Source organism: Ammospiza nelsoni, chromosome Z, assembly GCF_027579445.1.
Source record: "Ammospiza nelsoni isolate bAmmNel1 chromosome Z, bAmmNel1.pri, whole genome shotgun sequence".
NCBI classification, from domain to species: Eukaryota; Metazoa; Chordata; class Aves; order Passeriformes; family Passerellidae; genus Ammospiza; species Ammospiza nelsoni.
In genome coordinates, this window is record NC_080669.1 from 8004256 (window position 1) to 8026112 (window position 21857).

The following is a 21857-nucleotide window of genomic DNA, read 5'->3' on the forward strand; positions in this document are numbered from 1 at the left end:
TTGAATTGGCCCCCTCAAAAATTGATACACCTTTTAAATAATTTCTGGTATGAAAGTATTTCTACTGGAATTATCAGGTTTTTTCAGCAAAGACAAGAGCTTTTGATTCTAGGCAGAGCTAGCACCAAAATTTTCAGACTTTCAGTCCTTCCAGCGGTTGTTTCAATAGATTTTAACAATAAACCAATATATTTAAATCTTGCATGTAACGTTCCTATAGCGACTCCACCAAAAACACCTATAGGTATTGCATTTCTTCTACCCATGAGTACAGCCAAGCAAAACAACTTTCCAGAGAATTCAATGCTGTCTGTGCCATTTGGAAGCTAAGGTCCTGAGGTCTTTTGGATGCAATTTTTGGACTGCAAGCAAGCAAAATTGACTTGCTGCCGGACTCACTGTAGTAAAGCAATTTACATTACAGGCATGCCGGATACTGGTGCAGATGTCACTGTAATCTCTCACATGTTTTGTCCCAGAGATTGGGATTTAGTAGCTCCTGCAGCTTCCCTCACAGGGACTGGAGATGCTACCGTGTGTTTGCAAAGTGCATCCATGATTAACATTACAGGTCCTGAAGGAAAGACAGCAATAGTGCGTCCTTTCCTTGTTCAGAAGCTTCTCACTGTCTGGGGGAGAGACGTCCTGTCCCAATGTGGAACAGAACTGGAGGTGGGCCTGCGATGTAAACCACGTCAAAACCTGCCACTTGAAAGCTGAACTGGAAAACTGATCCTCCTATACGGATTGATCAATGGCCTTTAACAGAGAAAATAATAAATAGCCTTAAATGATTGGTAAAGGAGCAATTACAAGAAAGTCACATCACACCCACAAAGAGTCCCTGAAATTCACCAGTATTCGTCATCCACAGGAAGACATTGGACTTCTGTAGGTTGTTTCGTGACATGAAGATCAATGTAGTGACTGAAGACATGAGATGTCTTCAACCTGGACTTCCTTCTTTATCAATGATCCCAAAACACTGGCCTCTCATTGTCATTCATTTAAAGGATTGTTTTTTCCACATCCCACTTCATCCCAATGATGCTCCAAGATTTGCCTTTTCAGTTCTAGTCATCAATCAAAGAGAACCCATGCAGAGATAGCACTGGAAAACATTGCCTCTATAAATGAAGAATTCGCCTATAATTTGACAATATTTTTTCACACAAGTTTTGTCTCCAGTTCAACAGAAGTATCCAAGATCTGTGATTTCACACTACAGGGATGATTTGCTCATCGCAGCTCCAACAAAGCCAGAGATGGAGCAAGCTCGTCCTAGTGTTGTTACTGAAATCCAAAATGCTGGACTTAAAATTTCCATAGCCAAAATTCAAGAAGTTCCACCTTGGAAGTATCTGGGATGGAAGATGACTGAAAAAAACAATTACACTGCAGAAGATACAGCTCCGGACCAGTGTCAACACCCTGCAAGACTTACAACAGCTTTTAGAAGAAATCAATTGGGTCAGACCTGTTTTGGGAATCAGCAACGATGAATTGGGTCCACTTTTTAATTTGTTGAGAGGAAGCTGTGCCATCGACTCTCCTGAACTCGAATACCTGAAGCTCGTGCAGCGCATGACAAGGTCATGGAGGCTCTCCAAAGACAACAAGCTCATTGCTGTATTCCAGAAAAGCCATTCTTTTCTGCAATTTTAGGAGGAAAGATGCAACTTTGTTCTGTCATTTTTCAATCAGACCCTTCTGAGAGAGATCCTTTGTTGATAATAGAATGGGGTTTTCTTCCCTCAAGGTTTCCAAAGACTATTTTCACAGTCTTAGAGAGGATAACACAAATTCTGATTAAGGCCAGAACAAGGTTATTAAGTTTAGCAGGTGAAGAATTTGCAGTTCTCTATTTACCACTGAAAAAAACTATCTTGATTGGGCAATGCAATATTCTGCAAATTCTGATGATTTGCAAGGAGAATTATTTAATTTTGCAGATATTGCTTCTCTTCATTACCCGGCTCACAAATTATTGCAGCAAAATTGAGTTTTAGAGAGAAACCTTCGTTAAGTAAAGAACCTTTAAACACAATAACTCTCTTCACTGATGGAATCTGGCAGAGGTCACAAATCAGTCATTACTTGGTTGAACCAAACCAAGTTCCCAACTAAAACTTGGGAATCAGATATTCAAATAGAAGAGGGATCTCCTCAGATTGTTGAGCTTGCTGCTGTGGTTCAGGCTTCTCAGTTCTTCCCACAACCTTTTAATTTATTCACACATTCTGCGTTTGTTGCTAATGTGGTTAAAAGAATAGAAGGATCAGTTCTAAAGAATCCTAGTAATGACAGTTGATATCATTGGCTTTCACGGCTTTTTACAACTTTACAATAACCAGCTAATCCACAGTTTGCTTCTCACATCAGGGCTCATTCTTGGCTTCCTAGATTTTTAGTGGAACGAAACACGAGAGTGGACAAACTGACAGTGCTTATTTCCAACACTTTGCCAAACATTTTGGAACAAGCAAAACTGAGTCACGCCTTTTTTCACCAAAATGCACAAGCACTTGTGCAAATGTTTCAAATTTCCAAAAGTCAAGCTAAAGCTATCATTAGTACTTGCCCTGACTGTTAGCTTGTGCAGCCTCCTGTTTCTAGAAAGAGTTGTTCAACCCACGGGGTTTGCAAAGCCTGCACTTATGGCAAATGGATGTCACTAAATAGCCTTCCTTTGGTAAATTTACCAATACTCATGTTTCAGTGGACACATTCTCTGGTGGAGTTTTTGCTTCTCTTCACACAGGGGAAGCAGGTAATCATGCCTGTCAACATTTTTAGCAGAGCTTTTGCTTCACTGGCTGTGCCCCAAGAAGAAAAAAACTGACAATGATCCCACATATATATCTCAAAAATTGGCCACATTTTTAAAGATTGGGGTGTTCATCATATCCTTGGTATTCCACATTCTCCCACAACCAAGCATTTGCTGAGAGGACACATCAGACATTAAAACGCAGTCTTGATCAAGAGAGGGGGGAGTCGAGGTCACACCACAGATGAGGTTAAACAAAGATTTCCATGTTTTAATTTCTTCAACAGCTCTGTTGCAGAACCTGATCCACCGATTTCTAGGCATTTTTACAATAACACACAGGCAAAAGTGAAAGAAAATCCCTCTGTTTTAATTAGATACCCTGGGACAGGACCAATTGAAGGTCCATTCTGATTTATCACTTTGGACAAAGGGTTTGCTTCTGTCTCTACAGGTGCAGGAATTAAGTGGGTCCCAGCAAAAAACGTCAAACCATATCGCACCTTTTGCCTTCTGGATCAAGGCAGGCGACCTGGTTCTAAGGATCAGCACGGTGGCCCACTCTCCAGGGCCGCTCGGGCCAATGACACACGCAGACACAAATATGGTGGATGGTCAAAAGGCGTTTATTACTTCTTCTCATGGGGCCTTATAGTCTAAGGGGTCTCTACGTCAAAAGGGGGTTTGTCCTTCTTATCTATGGTTAGTAGGGAATGGAAAAGTACTGGGTAAGGAATGGAAAGTTACTGGCAGTACTGTTAGTGGGGCCACATTCCTACTGTTAGTGGGGCCACATTCCTAGGGTAATCTCTTATCTTAGAGGAACAAAGGGTCCTGGCTTTCCGTGACATCGCGTGATCTTCCGCAGCGCCTTTTCCCTATCTACCACATCTCCCCCCCCTTTTTCACAAATGAATGAGGTAGTCATATACATAGGTACTAAAATGAGGTATAAGGTTGTAACTTGACAAGGGAAAGGGGTTTTGGAAAACCTGAGTAAGCTTTTGCCAGACAAGTTCAGAAAATCTTGTGACTGGCAGTGTTCCCTGGTTGAATTCACAGCAACTGTCATCGGCCTACGAACAGGATGTTGGTCCGTTCCAGGCGGCTCTGAACGAACGAGACCAGCTTGTTCAGCAGGCATGGTCCGAAGGTAACTGTTAGAAACAGCATTGCCAATGGACCTATCAGGGCAGAAATCAGAGTGGTTAGCCAAGGTGATTGATTGAACCAGGACTCGTACCAGCCCTGTTGGGCTTCCCTGTCTTTCTGTCTCTGAGCCAGTCGGTTCCGGAGTTCTGCCATGGAGTCTCTCACTACTCCCGTGTGGTCTGCATAGAAACAACACTCCTCTTTCAAGGCGGCACACAGGCCTCCTTGCTGCATGAACAGGAGGTCCAGGCCTCGCCTGTTCTGCAAGACCACTTCTGAGAGTGAGGAGACCGACTTCTCTAGAAAGGAGATGGATTTCTCGATCCTTTGCAGGTCCCATCAATGGTCTCTTGCAGCTGGGACAGTCCTTGGTGCTGGGTCGCTAGGGCTGAGACACCCGTGGCCGTTCCGGCTGCTCCCAGGCCGAGCAGCATTGCGATTGTTATACCTGTCATTATTTCTCTTTTGTGGATCTGGCTGGGTCCCTCAAGAAGATGGTACATCTCTTCATCTGAGTGGTACAGGACTCTAGGAACAATCAGAACTTGGACACAGAAGTCGTTAGAGTCATTGAATTTGGGAAGGAACACACAAGGACTCACTCCGGATCGCTGGCAAACCCACATCCCCGATGCGGATGGGACTGCCCACTTATTGTTTCTCCTGTTAGGCTTGACGATTTTGGTGCAGACGTTGCCTTTCCGCCTAGATAGGGTTGCATTGCCAAAGCATCTGCCTCGGCCTGTGACTTGACTCAGGGGGATTCCTTTGCGAGGGGTATCCCATGTGCACTGGTGAGGGGCGTCAGCTGAGGCATAACTGAAGGGAGTGTTTAGAGCGACTCCTTCGTAAAAGGGGGGTTTGACATCGTAACAAAGCCAGCAGGACTCGGTTAGGTTAGGGTTGGATTCGTTCAGGGATACAAAGGTAGCTTCTAACATACGAAGGATTGGGTCTGAGTCTGACTCGGTTAAGCGGCTCATCTGAAAGGTTTCCGCTTGACCGGTCGGGACATTGCTGACCCCTGTGGGTCAGGTTTTGGGGTAGGTTATGTTTCTCCCTTCTGGCACGCTTTTAATCGCTTTGTTGGGTCCGACCGCTCGGGGTGCCGACGGCTGGAGCCTGATAATTTGCACATTCACCCTCTCTTTTGACCCTTGAAGGACCACTGTCCACGATTTGCCTGTGGCCCAGCTAGGGTGATCTGGCTGCAAGACCGTCATGTTGTAATCAGTGCATGCCCGAAATCTAGGGATTTTATGTTGGTTTCGATGGAAGTTTCCATGAGAGAAGAAGGGTGTTTTGCAGACGATGGGTGCCCAGGTGAACTGTAAGAATTTTTCTGGTTCTTGTGGATCCCACCCAGGCCCCGACGGTCTGGCATCTGTAACTATGGTTTCGCAGCCCCAGTGCCCACAGTATCCCCATCCCGGGTGATTGCAGTAGCTTTTCCCAGGGTTTGAAGCTGGGCACCAGTAGGATAGGTACGAGTGTGTGACGTGTGGGGAATAGGGGTTTACCCTTGGCTGTCCTGAAAACAGGTCGGTGATGCGGAGCACGAAGGATGGGGTGTTTGGTGTGGTGATTTCTCTGAGTACTTTGCCACTACTAAGGTGTCGCATGACCCACCTGAAGGGCCGATGGGGGTAGTGGTCTGGGCTGGCTTGCCCTCTGGCAACAAGCCCCAACAGCAAAATCACACAGAAACACCCTTGGTGCTTGGGTCTCACCCGTGCGGGTCTCTCGGGTTCTGCCTGACGGCTTGGTGGTCTGTCACTTTCGTCTGGAACCGGGATGTACGCGTCACAAGGACGTCCCACGAGCAGGTCCTGTAAACAAAGACTCGCAATTCTCGTCAGTCTCATTCTGCTCGCTATGAAGGTCCGGTTTAATCGACTTAAGCCAACACCACCTGATTTTGCCGTCCTTTTTGACAGCTGCGTACCCTCGCCCCGTGAGCATCAGCCTCCAACCCTGTTCCCACTCACCTAGCTCGTTTCTAATTACTACCTGTGGGCCCTCTTCTAGCATTCGAGTGGCCCAGTGTTTTTGAACGGGACTGTTTGTTTCATCTCCCCTAGGGAATTGATTCAGTGCCAGCAAAGCGGTTGCCAGCACACGTGCCTGATCTCCTGGGGGAATGGCATTGGCAAAGCCCTCTGCTTTTGCCAACACTTCTATCTTGGTTTTCAGGGTCTGGTTTGCTCTCTCAACTATGGCCTGTCCGGTACTGTTATATGGGATGCCTTGCACTAACGTGATGCCCCATTTCGAGGCGAATTCCTGTACTTGTTTGGAGGTGAAATTGGAGCCATTGTCCATTTTGATCTGCTTGGGGATACCAAGCCAAGCCATGGCTGTCAGCCAGAGCTGAATTGTGGTTTTGGAGTTTAGCTTTGGGGTGCTGTGTGGCTATGATTGTTCCGCTATAAGTGTCCACTGTCACTGCAAGCCATGCTCGGGGCTTCAGTAGTTCGCACCAGGTGAAGTCCGACTGCCAGATTTCTGAGAGCTTGAGACCTCTCGGGTTGACCCCGTAGGTCCAAAGGGGTGACTTCTGGCAATGAGGGCAGGTGGCTACCACATGTTTTGCGTCCGCTGTCGAGATTTCGCATCTCTTCGCCAGTGCTTTGACTCCGATGTGGAGTGACTCATGCAGCTGACGAGCTCTTTGCAAGGTCCAAACGCCTTTTGCTGCGGCATCCGCTTTGTCGTTGCCGATTTGGAAGTAACCTTTGACTGGGTCATGGCTGTTGATGTGGATGACTGACACGGTGCCCTGTCGCGAGGAGAGTGCTTCTTCCAGCATTAGGGCTGCTGCTGATGTTGACACTCCTGGTCCTGCCATTGCTAGGCAGAGCCTTGCCACGAATATAGAGTCCGTTACGATGTTGAGGTGTTCGTCTTGGAAGAATCCGCACGCCAAAACCACTGCTGCTGCCTCCAATTGTTGCACTGACAGTGTGGGGTCACACGCTTTGACGCAGTGCCATTGCTCTCCTGCCTGCCACACTGCTGCTGCGGTTGAAGTCATGGAGGAAGCGTCTGTGAAGACCGTTGGTCCTGGCTGCGGTCTGTCCTTGACCTTCCGTGGCATGTCCGTGTCGACTACGGTCAGCAGCTTAGTCCAGGGTGGCTTGGAGGAGTAGGAGATTTCTCCTCCGAAGCCGGAGAGAGCAAGGGCCAGACACTCCAATATTGTGGCTGACTCCGTGGTCGGCTGCTTGTGAAACGGAAGGTGGATGCTTGTCGGCTGGGTCCCTAGGTGTTTCAAGGCGAATCTCCTGCCTTTCATGATGAGGCTGGTGATGCATTCGATTCCTGGGGAGAATGCACGAGCAGGTCTTCCGAGGACCACCCATTGGATCGGTTGGGCCTTTTCAGCGAGTCCTTGGGCCAGTGCTCCCACTCCCCCTTCGGTGTAAAGTGGATGTACAGGTCCAGTGGCATGGCTGGGTTCCACCTGGCAAGCGTGCCAGTGGACATCTGGTTTTCGATGAAGTCGAGGGAGCTCGTTGCTTGCGGCGTCAGCTCCTTGGGTTCCCAGGGGTTCTTTCCTTTCAGGAGGTCGTACAGAGGGTCCATGACCTTGGGAGGAATCAAGACGATGTTGCAAAGCCACTGCAGCGATCCCACCAGGCGTTGCACGTCGTGGAGTGTCTTGACGTCTCGGTTGACCTTCATCTCGGGGGGTGTCACGTAGGAGCTTGTAATCCCTACTCCCAGGAAGGTCACGCAGGGTCCTCTCTTGATCTTTGTGCTCGCGATCTCGAAGCCGTTGGCCTGAAGGGTCTCCATGATTGTGGACACCAGGTGATCTACTTGGCTTGTCAATGGTGCTGCAACCAGGATGTCGTCCATGTACTGGATGATGGTTGCGGTGGGATTGGAGTGTCGGACCGGCATCAGTGCTTTGTCCACAGTGATTTGGCATATGGTCGGGCTGTCGACCAGGCCTTGTGGAAGTACTCTCCATTGGAAGCGAAGGTTGGGCCGCTCGCCGTTCCGAAACGCCACGGAAAAGGCAAATCGTTCTTTGTCCTCAGGGTGCAGGGGTATTGAAAAGAAACAGTCCTTGATATCCAGTACTGCGCACGGCTGCCCTGCAGGGATGGCTGAGTTCGCGGGTAGCAGTGTCTGGACTGGACCCATGGGTCGGATCATCTTGTTCACTTCTCTGAGGTCGTGGACAAGACGATAGCCTTGTCCAGACCTTTTGGGGATCACGAATACAGGGGTGTTCCATGGGCTGGTGGAGGGTTCTATGTGACCCTTTTGCAGTTCGCGGTCGACCAGTTCCAGCAAGGCTGCCATTCAAGGCTCTGTCAAGGGCTACTGCTCAACCCATACAGGGTCTGATGACTTCCAAGTCAATTTGATTGGCAGCGGGGGGTGTACAGCAGTGGCCCTCATGATAAATTTGTAATCCGAAATCCGAGCATGGAAAGGACGTCCCTTCCTAACAGCGGTGGAGAATTTTGCAAAATGTAGGGGTAGGTTGCTACTGTCTGTTCTGGTCCCTTTTTCGTGTGAAGTGTTATAGCCACCAGCTGGGTGCTTTTCCATGCCCGGGACTGCCCCCCCACTCCGTTCACTGGGGGAACTTCTTTGAATTGCCAATGTCCGGGCCAATGTGCTTGGGGAAAAATCGTGCAGTCTGATCCCGTGTCCGCCCAGAACTGAAACCCTATGACGTGGGGATCCTGGCTGCCGTAAAGGCGGCATGTCCCCCACACCATCAGGGGCTCCTTCCCTATTTTCATGACCAAGGCCACCCAGGGATCCCGCTCTGGGGCATCTCCTGCTGTTCCTGTGACTCCGGCGCGGCTTGTGGCGGTGGGGGGTGCGAAGGTATTGAGGGTGCTGCACAACTCTGCCATTGTATTGCTGGGGGGGATGCAAAGGTGGCTGCTCCCTGTGGGGGCATAGGGTATGAGGGTCCCCTGCCCCACTGGGGGTTGCTGTAGCTGGGCCGCTGCATATTCCAGGTGGGAGGGGGCTGGATGCGGCCCAGGTGCCCCCTCCCTTTCCTGTTTCCCTGGGGCTTGGATCTGCATTCCTTAGCTCCTTCCTTCCACACACCCAGCATGGCCCCCTACCTCCCCCTTGGCGTGGTGGAGCAGCTGCTGATAGGCGCCTTGGCTGGGGGCAGTTTACTGCCAAGTGGCCTGCCTGGCCACACTTAAGGCACACCATCACGCTGGTTATTGCAGTGTGAACTGCTGCTTGAATGGGAGCTAGATGTTCCTCCTTTGCAACGTGTCTGACCATGGCAGCTATATTAGACCCCTGTGGCAGTGACCTTAAAATGTCCTTGGTTGCTTAGTTGCATTGCTGGCGTAGGCACTCTGCCAGCACGGGACCCTTCGCCTCTGAGGGTAACGCAGAGGAATCTAATGCTGCCTGAAGCCTGTCCGCAAACTGAGTGAAGCTCTCACTCTCACCCTGCTTTATGGAAGACCACGGCGATGGTCTGGCTACCACTTTGGAAGCATTACGGATGGCTTCTCGGGCAGCACGGGTTGTTGTCATAATCTCACGGGCCTGCAAGCCTTCAGCCTGTAGCTGGGGGATGATCATAGTGGGGTCTGTGCCCATTAGCCTCTGTATGCTGGAGCCGTGCAGTGGATGGTCTGCCCCTGTTACCAAGGCTAGCTGTTTGATGCAATTGTCCTCCCATTCTTGTTTAAAAACGATCATCCCTGCACCATCAAATATCATTCCACACGTCTGCTTAACATCAAAGGGAAGCATATCGTCCCCACCGAAAAGGCCGTCAATGAATGTGCAAACCATGGCAGAATTAATTCCCTTTTCCGCAATCGCTTTAACAATTGCCTGCACATCTTTCAGATTGACTGGTGAATAAGTCCTTTGGTTTCCGCCTGCCCCCCCCACACGGACCGGGAACACCAGAGTGGCAGACGGAGCCCATTCCATGCAAGCCATTTTTATTTTCCGCCAGTTTGTAAGCGGGGTTCGGTTTTTCTCTGGTAACTCCTTCACCCATGCGGGAGCGCTGTGGCTAGTGACCTTACGTGCCGCTGCTCTCTCTCTGTAAAAGCTAGAATCTGAGTCGGAATCCTCCAACCCTTTCTCGGGCTCAGAGCTCGAGTCCGAGTCCGAGCCGGAAGTCGAGTAGCTAGATGCTTCCGGGCTCCTCTGCCTTTTCCTCGGGCTCCGACCCCGCCCCTTCCTGCGGGGGTCGGGCCGTTCCCTCCCCCTGGGGTCCCCCCGCCTCCTGCTGGGGGAGGTCCTTGCCCTACAAGGACGTAATTTGAATAAAGCGCTCTGATTGGTCTTACGCGCCTCCGCGGGGGCTGCCCCGTTACCCCGCTCGCCTGCGCATGCGTTGTTAAGCGGGCTGACTGCGTTTCCGCCCCCTGCCTCCTCCTTTCCGCCCTGACCACGCGGTCCGGCGCCATTTTCAAACGCATATGGTGGGGGGGGCGTTTTTATCGATCCCTATGGGGTCCGACAATCCGGCCGCATTCCGCGCCTCCTCCGCGAGCCCCCGCCAGAACGCCCGCGCGTGTTCCCCCCCCCTCCGATGGTGAGTCCGCTCATTGAGGGGGATCCGGCGCTCGCGCCTCCGTGCGCCCGCCTGGGTTAAGCACATCCGCGGTTTGTGTCGCCGCGCCCACCCCCAACTGCGGCACGGCTAATAAGTTCGCGAGGCTATCCAGGTTTCTTGCTCTTGTCGAGCTTTTTGCAGAGCCTGAACAACTCTGCCCCACGATTTTAGGGCTTTCCCTGAGCCCGAGGACATAGTGTCCTCTACCAGAGCTTTTGTACAATTATCCCACACGTCCGAATGTAGGACGTCCACAGGGCTTTCAATAGCCCCAAGCTTAATCAATCTCGGCAATGCGAGAGTTAAATCTCTAAGTTTACATTCTATACCCCATTGTGCATGCATCTCTGTTACGACCTTCGCTATGGCTTCCATGGTCCACGCTGGTCCGGAGACGTCCCTCCCGCTGCGGTTAGACCTGCTGCCACAGCCGCCGTCCTCTTTGCAGGAGAATCCCCGTTCCCCGTGAAGCCATTTATTATAATGGTTAATAGCTTCTGAAAAATAAAAGAATTAAAGACACTCAAAAATATATTAAGGGAATTGCAGCAGTCAATAAATAACCTAAAATACACTTTCAGGAAGATCTTTGATCAGATACTTAGGTAAGGCAATGTAAAAATACACCACAATATTTGGATAGGTAATCTAAAATACACTCACAGAAGAAACTTTGGAATTAGAATATTTGAAGAAGAAGAAGTGGAAGCCAATAAGTTAAAGTGACCTGCCAAGCCGTTAGGATCAAGCCAAGTACAACAGTTACTTCAGCTAAGTCATGGAAAAACATGCCAAGGATAACAGGAAGAAGACCAAATTAGGAAAAGCTTAAAATTTAACTGAGGAAGACCAAGAATTCCCAGAAGACTCCGCCTGCCTATGAATATGCATGTAATAAATGATGTAATCCTTGTTTAAAATTGTATAAAAACCCGCTTTTGCGGTGCATAATCTAGAAATCCACTTCGTGATTTCTCCGACGCGTCGTAATAAAATACCTCCTGCTTATCTGACTTAGGCTGAGTCTCTTAAGCAGTTATTCTCGCCTTTTGGGGCAAAATTCGGCATCATTTTCTGGCGACCCAGATGGGACCAGACAGGAGATCCGGGCCCTGAGGTCCTCCCGGGCCGGGTCCGGGGTCGGGATTCTCTGGGCGCCCCTGACGAATTTTTGTCAAGAAGAGACCCCCCCTGGACTGGCGCCTTGGTGGACGGAGGGTTCCCTGCATCTCCTGCTTCAATTAAGAGGTATTTTAATTGTTTATTGGTTTTATTGGTAAGGAAACGGGGGTCAGACGTGACCGCCCGAAGGGAAAGCTGGGGGACGCCCCGGTAACGAATCCCATTGGGTTGCTAGCATTGGTTTGCCAGGGTTGTTGCTAGCATTGGTTTGCCAGGAGATTCCCGGCATTGTTTTTGTAAAGAAAAGGACAAAAGTCCTGCTGAAAGAAGTGTTTGTTTATCTTGGTATTTTTTGGTCTGTATGGGAAACTGTTTTAACATTGTGCTTGATGTTGTAATACTGTGAATTAAGGGTTAAGAACTGAAACTGCTATCTGAAGAGGTCTGTCAGCCGGTGATCTTTTGTGTCTGTGTGTTTGTTGCAAAATCTTACAAAAAAAAAATATTTTGCTGCTCTCTCTATAATTTTTAGAAGAGAATAAGTTGATAGATATCCGGAAGAAAATTGTGACCTCCTGCAATTGTTACACTGTCTACGGTTGCGATTGCACGAATCTGGCAAACCGGTGTCTCACGGTCTGTAGGTGACCTCGCGTGACCAAACCCGGTAACAGTCTGTTCTGATATAGACCATAAGGTAGGAATTCCTTTATAAAGGTGCGCGTGTATGGTTGAGAGTGAATAAGATGCAGCATCGCTGCGACGCGAGAAGCTAGGACAAAAGCGACTGAAAATTGTGTGTGAAGTGTTAAACCAACACAGGGAATAACTATGGGAAGTCAACAGAGTAAGGACGTAAATATGAAAACCCCCTTAGGATGTATCCTAAAACACTGGAAGGACTTGGGAGGGATCCCGGGGGGAAACATAAGTAAAAAGACACTCCTTAAATATTGTACGCAGTGGTGGCCATTGTACAAGTTAGATGACAATGAGAAATGGCCGCCGGAGGGAACAACTAATTATAATACTATTTTGCAATTGATGCTTTTCCTTCGCCGACTTAACAAATGGGACGAAGTGATGTATGCTGATATGTTCTTTACCCTAAGAAATAAACCGGAGTGGCAAAAAGAGTGCGGGGTAAATGTAGCACCTCAGGACCCCCTAGTGCTAGCCCTGGAAAAAGATAAGAAAGGTTCAAAGCCTAAAGAACGGTGCTGTGATGCATGTAGCATTGGGCAACAATGTCTTAAATTGACAAGAAGGGATAGTGGAAAGGAGAGCGAAATAAGCCTGTGGGAATACCATCCATTCGCCCCAGGACGGGAAGGGCCTCTTCCCAGGCCAAAGGAGGAACAAGGGGATCCTAGCCCCTTAAAGGAGCTGGAACGATGGTGGAAATCTAAGTTTGGGCACAGTCCTCAGAAACTAGATAACACTTGGGAGGAGGATAGTCCATTAAAATCGGGGATGGACAAGAAGGAAAGCAGCCCGCAGGGACCAGATAGTCCACAGGGGTCGGGAAGCTACAAGGATGCTGACAGCCCACCCAGATTAGAAGTTGAGAGGGAAGAAGGCAGCCCACATGGAACAGAGAGTCGAGGGGAGACACGCAGCCTCCCCGAACTAAGTCCATATGGGGATGGTAGTACACCCAGAAGTGGAGGTTTTGGGAAATCAGGTACCTGTAGAATAGAAACTAGCACACCGAGGACTGGGGATAACTCACTGGGAGGCAACGTCTCTAAGCTAAGGTATAGTGAGAAGAATGACACTGAGACATGCGAAAGGGAGGCAGAGAACAACTCACAGAAGCTGAATATAATAATTCAGATAGAGGATAAGAGAGATGGAAGGGGAACAGAAGATGAGGACAGTAGCCCGGAACAGGATAGGCGCCGGCAGATGCGGGAAGAAAGGCGACAGATGCAGAGCGAGGCGCGGCTGGACTGTGTAAACCATGCCAGGGGGGTAGTAGGAAAGGAGTTAACAGAAATAGAAGGTGAAGATGAAGAACAGGGAAAGGGAAAGAGAAAAGAGAAGAGAAAGAATAGGGAAGACATTGAGGCACAGGAAGATCCTGGGGAAGGGACTAGTCATTCGTATTATACCAGATCTGTGGCACGGAGGGAAGCAAAGCAAGAAGAGGAACGGAACCATACAATAGCTCCTCTCCGACAACTTATGCCAATGGTAGGAGAAAGGACCAGGGTAAAGGTGCCGTTCTCCACAAGTGATCTGAACAATTGGAGGGATGAGGCAAGGAACTTCAGGAGGAATCCAGAGGGAGTAGCGAAGAGGTTTGAATTAATGGCAAAGAATTTAGATATTGATTGGGAAGATATAGAGGTGATGTTGTCAGAATTGACAGATACAGAAAGGGAACTCGTATTGGAAACAGGAAAACGACATGCTCAAGTATTATCAGGGAGACTAGAAGATAATTTCCCCAGCAGTAAACCAGAATGGGATCCGGGCAACGAAGAGCACTATCGACGATTGGTGCAGTACAGAAAGCTGATAGCGATGGGCTTGCGTAATGCGATCCCTAAGGCTATCAATTGGTCGATGTTATATGACATCAGGCAGGGAAAGGATGAGACCCCGTCAGAGTTTTTGGATAGACTTAGGGCAGCCATGAGACAATACACACCCCTGGACCCGGCAACGGAAGAAGGGAAACAACACCTGTTAGGATTAATGATGGGACAGAGTAACCCAGACATCAGAAAGAAATTGCAAAAGCTTGAACATCCAGAAAATAAAAACCTGGAGGCCTTGCTGAATGAGGCATGGAAGGTATATAATAATAGAGAAGTTGAGGAGAAGAAAAGGGAGGACAGGAGGATAGCTCGAGTAGTGGCTGTGGCAGTGGCAGCTCAGAAGACAGGTTGCTCGGAACCTGGAACCAGGGGTAGGGGTAGAGGCTACCCGGTGAGAGGGGGAGGGAGGTTCCAACCCCACCCACCTAGAGTAGGGCCAGATCAATGTGCATACTGCCTACAGACGGGACACTGGAAACAGGAATGCCCCCAGTTAAAAAGAAGGCTAATGGCCACCACTACCACCACACAGCAAGAAAGTGAATGAGGGGGACCGGTGGGCCATACCCTAGCAGACCCACTGGTTAAAATGGAGCTAGGGGAAGGTAAAAAGGAATTGGACTTTTTGATTGATACGGGAGCAACCTTTTCGGTTTTAAATCAAGAATTGGTACCTAAAAGTGATGAATTTGTACAAGTTGTGGGAGCAACAGGCCAACCAGAAAAGGCTTACTTTTTGAAACCTATCAAATACAAAATTGGGAAACAAATGGGAATACACCAGTTTCTGTATTTGCCAAATTCGCCAAAACCTCTACTAGGGAGAGACTTACTAGAGAACTTGGGAGCCATAATAAAGTTCAAAAAGGACAGATTTGAATTTCAAGTAAAAGAAGAACAACTGATTACAGCCCTAAGCCTAACAATCAGTTGTGTGAAACCTAAACCTGAGAATCACAATTTTGAGCGAATCCTGAGCGAGGCATACCCATTAGTATGGGCTACTGATATACCTGGAAAATCAAAACAAGCAGCACCGATTGTTGTTGAACTTAAAGATGGGGCAAGACCGGTGGTAAGAAAACAATACCCTTTGAGAATAGAAGACAGGAAGGGGATTGAGCCCATAATCAAAAGGTTTTTGGAACTGGGGTTATTGGTAGAATGTGAATCGGATTTTAATACACCAATCTTGCCAGTAAAGAAACCTAATGGAGCTTACAGACTAGTTCAGGACTTGAGAGCAGTAAACGAAATAACCAAGATATTACATCCTTTAGTTGCTAATCCATACACGCTTTTAACTAGACTCAAGGATAATTTGACCTGGTTCACTGTATTAGACTTGAAAGATGCATTTTTCTGCCTTCCCTTAGCTCCCGAGAGTCAAAAGATTTTTGCCTTTGAATGGGAATCTGTAGATAAAGGAAGAAAGACCCAACTTACCTGGACGGTATTGCCCCAAGGATGGACAAACTCCCCTACGATTTTTGGGAATCAATTAGCCAAAGAATTAGAACAGTGGGAAAGGCCGCTGGGAGATGGCACCCTTCTGCAATACGTAGATGACCTTTTAATAGCAACAGTGACAGAGGAAGAATGCATTGAATGGACTATTTCCTTGTTAAATTTCCTGGGTTTAAGTGGATACCGAGTCTCTCAACAGAAAGCACAGCTGGTGCAAAAAGAAGTAGTGTACCTGGGATACGAAGTCTCCAGAGGACAGCGATCCCTGGGAGCAGCTAGGAAAGAGGCCATCTGTCAAATGCCCAAACCAGAGACGGTGAGAGACCTGCGCGCCTTTCTGGGAATGACAGGTTGGTGTCGGCTGTGGATCTACCAGTACGGGATACTTGCTAAACCACTGTACGATTTGTTGAAAGAAACCAAGGATGTTCTAGTTTGGACTCCCGAGGCAGAAGAGGCCTTCAAGAAGTTGAAGCTGGAGCTAATGAGGGCACCGGCTTTAGGTCTCCCAGATGTATCAAAACCATTCTGGCTGTTCTCCCATGAACGACAAGGGATGGCCCTAGGAGTCCTGGCACAGCAGTTGGGAACACACAAGAGAGCTGTGGCCTACTTCTCCAAGCGACTGGATGAAGTAAGTAAAGGATGGCCAGGCTGTCTGAGAGCAGTGGCTGCAGTGATAATTAACATAGAAGAGGCCAGAAAGCTCACACTGGGCCAAAAGATGACTGTGTTAGTATCTCACACTGTGTCAGCCGTGCTGGAACAGAAAGGCAACCATTGGTTGTCCCCATCCAGATTCCTAAAATACCAGGCCATCTTGGCTGAATCAGATGACGTAACCATTCAGGTAACTAACATTGTGAACCCAGCTTCATTTCTGGAAGGGAGAGCCCTAGCAGAACCCATCGAACACGACTGCCTGGAAACAATTGAAGCCGTCTATTCCAGTCGCCCAGATCTCAAAGAAGAGCCGCTCGAAGGTGCGGACAACTGGTTCTCAGATGGCAGCAGCTTCGTGAAGCAAGGAGTAAGAATGGCTGGCTATGCAGTCACCACTACAGAAAGGGTAATTGAGTCAAACCCCTTGCCTGCAGGGACTTCAGCTCAAAAGGCAGAGCTGATAGCTCTGACCCGAGCCTTGGAATTGGCAGAAAACATGCAAATTAATATATGGACAGACTCTAAATATGCCTTCTCTGTTGTACATGCTCATGGGGCCATCTGGAAAGAAAGAGGACTATTGACTACACAAGGAAAAACAGTCAAACATGCAGAAGAGATTCTGCGATTGCTAGAGGCGGTCCAACTCCCAGCACAAGTGGCCATAATGCATTGTAAGGGACATCTGAAAGGTAACACTATACCAGAGATAGGGAACAGGAAGGCAGACACAGAAGCTAAATTGGCGGCCACAAGAAATAGGGAAGCGGAAATAGCGGCCCTAATACCAGGGGAGCTGGATATCAATATCCAGCCAGATTACCAAGAGTCAGATCATAGATGGATTCAAAGGAATAAGGGCAAAATACTAGAAAATGGTTGGGGTCGATTAGAAACAGGACAGTTAGTGATACCAGGAAACGTGATGTGGCAGTTTGTGAAGGCAGAACATGAGAAGGCCCATTGGGGCCTAGATTCGCTTTACCAATATTTGCAGACCAGAATAGCAGGACCAAAATTATTTACTACTATAAAACACGTTACGTCCCAGTGCGAGCGGTGTCTGAAAAATAACCCGAACACAGGAACCAAAGTACATCAAGGAGCCATAAACCGAGGTAAATTCCCAGGTGAAGTATGGCAAATTGATTTTTCTGAACTCCCAAGAAAAGGGGGGTTTCGGTATTTGTTGGTAATAACTGATACATTTTCTGGGTGGCCTGAAGCATTCCCTTGTAGGACAAATAAGGAAAGAGAAGTGACCAAAGTACTGTTGAATGAAATTATTCCACGGTTTGGGGTACCAAAGAGCATTTCCTCGGATAGAGGTACACACTTCTGTGCAAAAGTGGTGAGAGCAATAAGCAAAGCATTACAAATCAAATGGCAACTACACACACCTTATCGCCCACAGGCCAGTGGGCAAGTGGAAAAGATGAATCATCTCATCAAACAGCAAATTGCCAAAATATGCCAGGAGACTAATTTGCAGTGGTATCAGGCTTTGCCTATTGCTTTGCTCAGGCTGAGAGTCAAACCAAGATCAAGAGAGAAGTTAAGCCCATTTGAAATTTTGTATGGTAGACCTTACGCTATGCAAGTTGTAAATGGAGACGTTATAGACCAAATCGGTAATCAGTATATTTATGATTATGTAATTACGGTGGGGAAACAGTTTGATAAGAATGCTACTGTGGTGATAGAACACCAACCTAAGCAACCTGATTGCAAATTGCATCCGTTTAACCCCGGTGATTGGGTATATGTTAAGAATCTTTTAGGAAAACCCCTACAAGAAAAGTGGGAGGGACCTTTCCAAGTGCTGCTGACTACCTTCACCGCGGTTCGGATCAAGGAGCGACCTACGTGGATCCACTATTCACGGGTCAAGAGAGCTCCGGAAAACAAACAAGAGGAGATCAAACCTGCCCTAGATGTACAGACTTCTGAGTCAGCTGTCTCCGCAGGATCACGTGAGAATTCAACATAGACACTGAACTAGAAAAGATTATTTTACGAGTAAAGCAAATTCACACCAAGCAGCAAGAACGCCAAAAGAAACAAAATTGACAGCCAGACATTATGACCCCGACTCCACCCCAAACCTTTACAACTCTAATCATTGGACTAACGATAGTGCTTCCCCAAGGCTCTGCCCCAATAGACCCATGGTCTCATGCGCACCAGTGTATCCACCCAGAGTTGGGAACGAGAGGGCCCTATTTCGAGGTTTATGCCTTACGAAACAATCAGCCATATGCAAGTGAGGTGTGGGATCAGCTCTCCATGGTAGCATACAAGGGAGACCAAGTCCAAATTGGGTGTCGAGAACTCGACCCAGAGGAAGGGAAAACAAGGCGGCTAGTATTAACAATTAAACCCTTGATGCCAGCCTTTAAACATAACCTAATTACCTTTAGTCCAGTGAAAATGGGCAGGCCCACAGTTTGGATCCAGCAAAAAGGCCCAATTTCATGTCAGTGGAGCGACTTCAGGGAGGATCCACCCGGATCACGACAACCGATAAAGGGGGTGATTTATAGAGAAGATTCACTTGGGGAGCTACGCCCTCAAAACATAACCTATGACCCTCACCCTCTTCTCCATTCCCCGGGAGAAATTGTAATATCTAGTGGTCCTGAGGGAGGGAAAGCACTGTGTGAGATGGCATTTAGATTGGATCAGTCAATGATGTTCACATGTGAAAGGGAGTTGAAAACACTGGGACAGGATATTAGCTCCCTCGGGCGTGCTCTCGGGCGTGCTGTCGATTATAGGATACAATTACCAGAAGACGTGATCCCATTGTATCCAGATTTAGACTTGCCTCAAGAAACCACCCTACCAGTGGTATGTAAAGTAGTACATAACCTAACCTTTATAGGGCCTCAGGTGATAAGAAAATCTAATGAACAAAAATTATTGTTAGACCCCACTTATTCCCTGAAAAAGGTGCAGATGAACCTTCACACCGATATTACGTATTTGCAAAAGGGTTGCCAACCATTTATACAGCAAAGCCTTAAGGGATGGAATGCATGGCTAGCAACAAGGTCTCATCATAGAAGAGTACAAAGAGATCTAAGTGGATGGATTGGCACTGGATTTGGTATATTAAACACGATAGATCAAGAAGTATTAGTGAATAAATTAAGTACCGTTACTTCGAACTTAGGAAAGCTAAAAATGCCCCTCAGTTCATCCATGCTCACATTAGCAGAAACACAATCACTAGTAGTAAAACTACTAACCATGGTAGCAAACCATACTGAAGAGGATTTTTTGAAGTTCGCTAACTATACAGGGGAGCTTAGCAAAGAAATTGCACTAGCTATCCAGTGCCCTCAGACACAACAATGGGTACAATCAGTAGCTGCAGGAATAATGAGAGAAGGAATGTCAGGTATATTACCTCAAGAGATAAGAGAAACAATACTAAAGAACAATCATACTACACAATTTGAGAAGGACCACCAAGCCTGGTGGCAATTAGTAAATTTCACTTATGACCCTCAACAGGAACACATTGAAGCCTATGTCCTCACCATTAGTGCAGCAGAGGAAAGAGCTATCTTTCCTATCCTCACTCTAGGGACAATACATCAAAATGTTATTGTCAAGCCCATAGACCATAATGTCTGGGCTAGTTATGATAATACCAAAAATAGGTGGCAATCGGTTAACACAGAAGCATGTATTCCTAGAGGACAATTAGGCTATGTCTGTGAAAACGCTGTAGTAGAAGCGGAAGATCTATGTTTAGATGCTGAAAACAGTGTATGTACCTTTGAAATGCTTCCGCATAATAGAACACAATCACAAGTTTATTATATAGGGAATGGGTGCGCTTGTGTGAGGACAGCTTGCGATAACGTCACCATAGATAATTGCCAAGAAAAGACTAACAATACTAACTTTTGTGTATGCAACTTCACCAAGATAGTAGGTTGTGACTTTCATTATACTGTCCCAATAACTACTCAACAGCTAATTAATGCAGATTTTGACCTATATCAAGAGATACCGAAATTACAAATAGGGATGGACGTCGAAGTCCTTAAAGCAATGCTCACACATCCTAAAGTAAGGGAATTAATACAAAAGGTAAATCAAACAACCAAACGAATGGTATGGCAGGTAGAACATAATTCAGAAAAAATACAGAATGTCCTGACTAAAGTAGAACAAGTAGGCCAGCATCATTGGTGGGATATCTTTGTAGGATACTCCCCAACAGCTACACAAGTCTTTAACTATCTGGTGCACCCAACGCTAATAATAATCATAGTTCTGTTACTATTAACTCTTACAAATATTTGCATGTGGTGGAGACTGAGAATTATAATGAAAAGAACCCAAATGATCTGGGCTATGGTACGAGCATATCAGCGCCCTACAGGGTTAGAATTTGACGAAAGAATTCGTAAGTAATAAGAAAAGGGGGGAAATGAAGCCATTTATTATAATGGTTAATAGCTTCTGAAAAATAAAAGAATTAAAGACACTCAAAAATATATTAAGGGAATTGCAGCAGTCAATAAATAACCTAAAATACACTTTCAGGAAGATCTTTGATCAGATACTTAGGTAAGGCAATGTAAAAATACACCACAATATTTGGATAGGTAATCTAAAATACACTCACAGAAGAAACTTTGGAATTAGAATATTTGAAGAAGAAGAAGTGGAAGCCAATAAGTTAAAGTGACCTGCCAAGCCGTTAGGATCAAGCCAAGTACAACAGTTACTTCAGCTAAGTCATGGAAAAACATGCCAAGGATAACAGGAAGAAGACCAAATTAGGAAAAGCTTAAAATTTAACTGAGGAAGACCAAGAATTCCCAGAAGACTCCGCCTGCCTATGAATATGCATGTAATAAATGATGTAATCCTTGTTTAAAATTGTATAAAAACCCGCTTTTGCGGTGCATAATCTAGAAATCCACTTCGTGATTTCTCCGACGCGTCGTAATAAAATACCTCCTGCTTATCTGACTTAGGCTGAGTCTCTTAAGCAGTTATTCTCGCCTTTTGGGGCAAAATTCGGCATCACCCGGGCGCAAGTCGCTTCCCGGGTTTCGGGCACCAAATGTTGCCTTCTGGATCAAGGCAGGCGACCTGGTTCTAAGGATCAGCATGGCGGCCCACTCTCCAGGGCCGCTCGGGCCAATGACACACGCAGACACCAATATGGTGGACGGTCAAAAGGCGTTTATTACTTCTTCTCATGGGGCCTTATAGTCTAAGGGGTCTCTACGTCAAAAGGGGGTTTTTCCTTCTTATCTATGGTTAGTAGGGAATGGAAAAGTACTGGGTAAGGAATGGAAAGTTACTGGCAGTACTGTTAGGGGGGCCACATTCCTAGGGTAATCTCTTATCTTAGAGGAACAAAGGGTCCTGGCTTTCTGTGACATCGCGTGATCTTCCGCAGCGCCTTTTCCCTATCTACCACACGCACCCCAGGACACTCGACGAGTTCAAGACCGTAGAAGCAAGTACACAGGTGTGAGCCAAACAGAGGGATCACGGGTCACACCTGACGTTCCTTGTGCATCGGTGGAAC

At 47.3% G+C, this 21857-nt stretch overlaps 1 protein-coding gene across 1 annotated transcript; it reads left to right on the plus strand.

The window, feature by feature from the left end:
• Window positions 1-11110: 11110 nt before the first annotated feature.
• LOC132087015 (uncharacterized) lies at window positions 11111-18284 on the plus strand. Its single transcript, XM_059493040.1, has 3 exons — window positions 11111-11744; window positions 12151-12315; window positions 15541-18284. The coding sequence occupies exon 3, from the start codon at window positions 15930-15932 to the stop codon at window positions 18282-18284; it is 2355 nt and encodes a 784-aa protein (XP_059349023.1). The 5' UTR covers window positions 11111-11744; window positions 12151-12315; window positions 15541-15929.
• Window positions 18285-21857: the final 3573 nt, after the last annotated feature.

Coding starts and splice junctions, on each gene's coding strand:
- LOC132087015 (XM_059493040.1), top strand. CDS start 15,930: ATGCCCAAACCAGAGACGGTGAGAGACCTGCGCGCCTTTCTGGGAATG.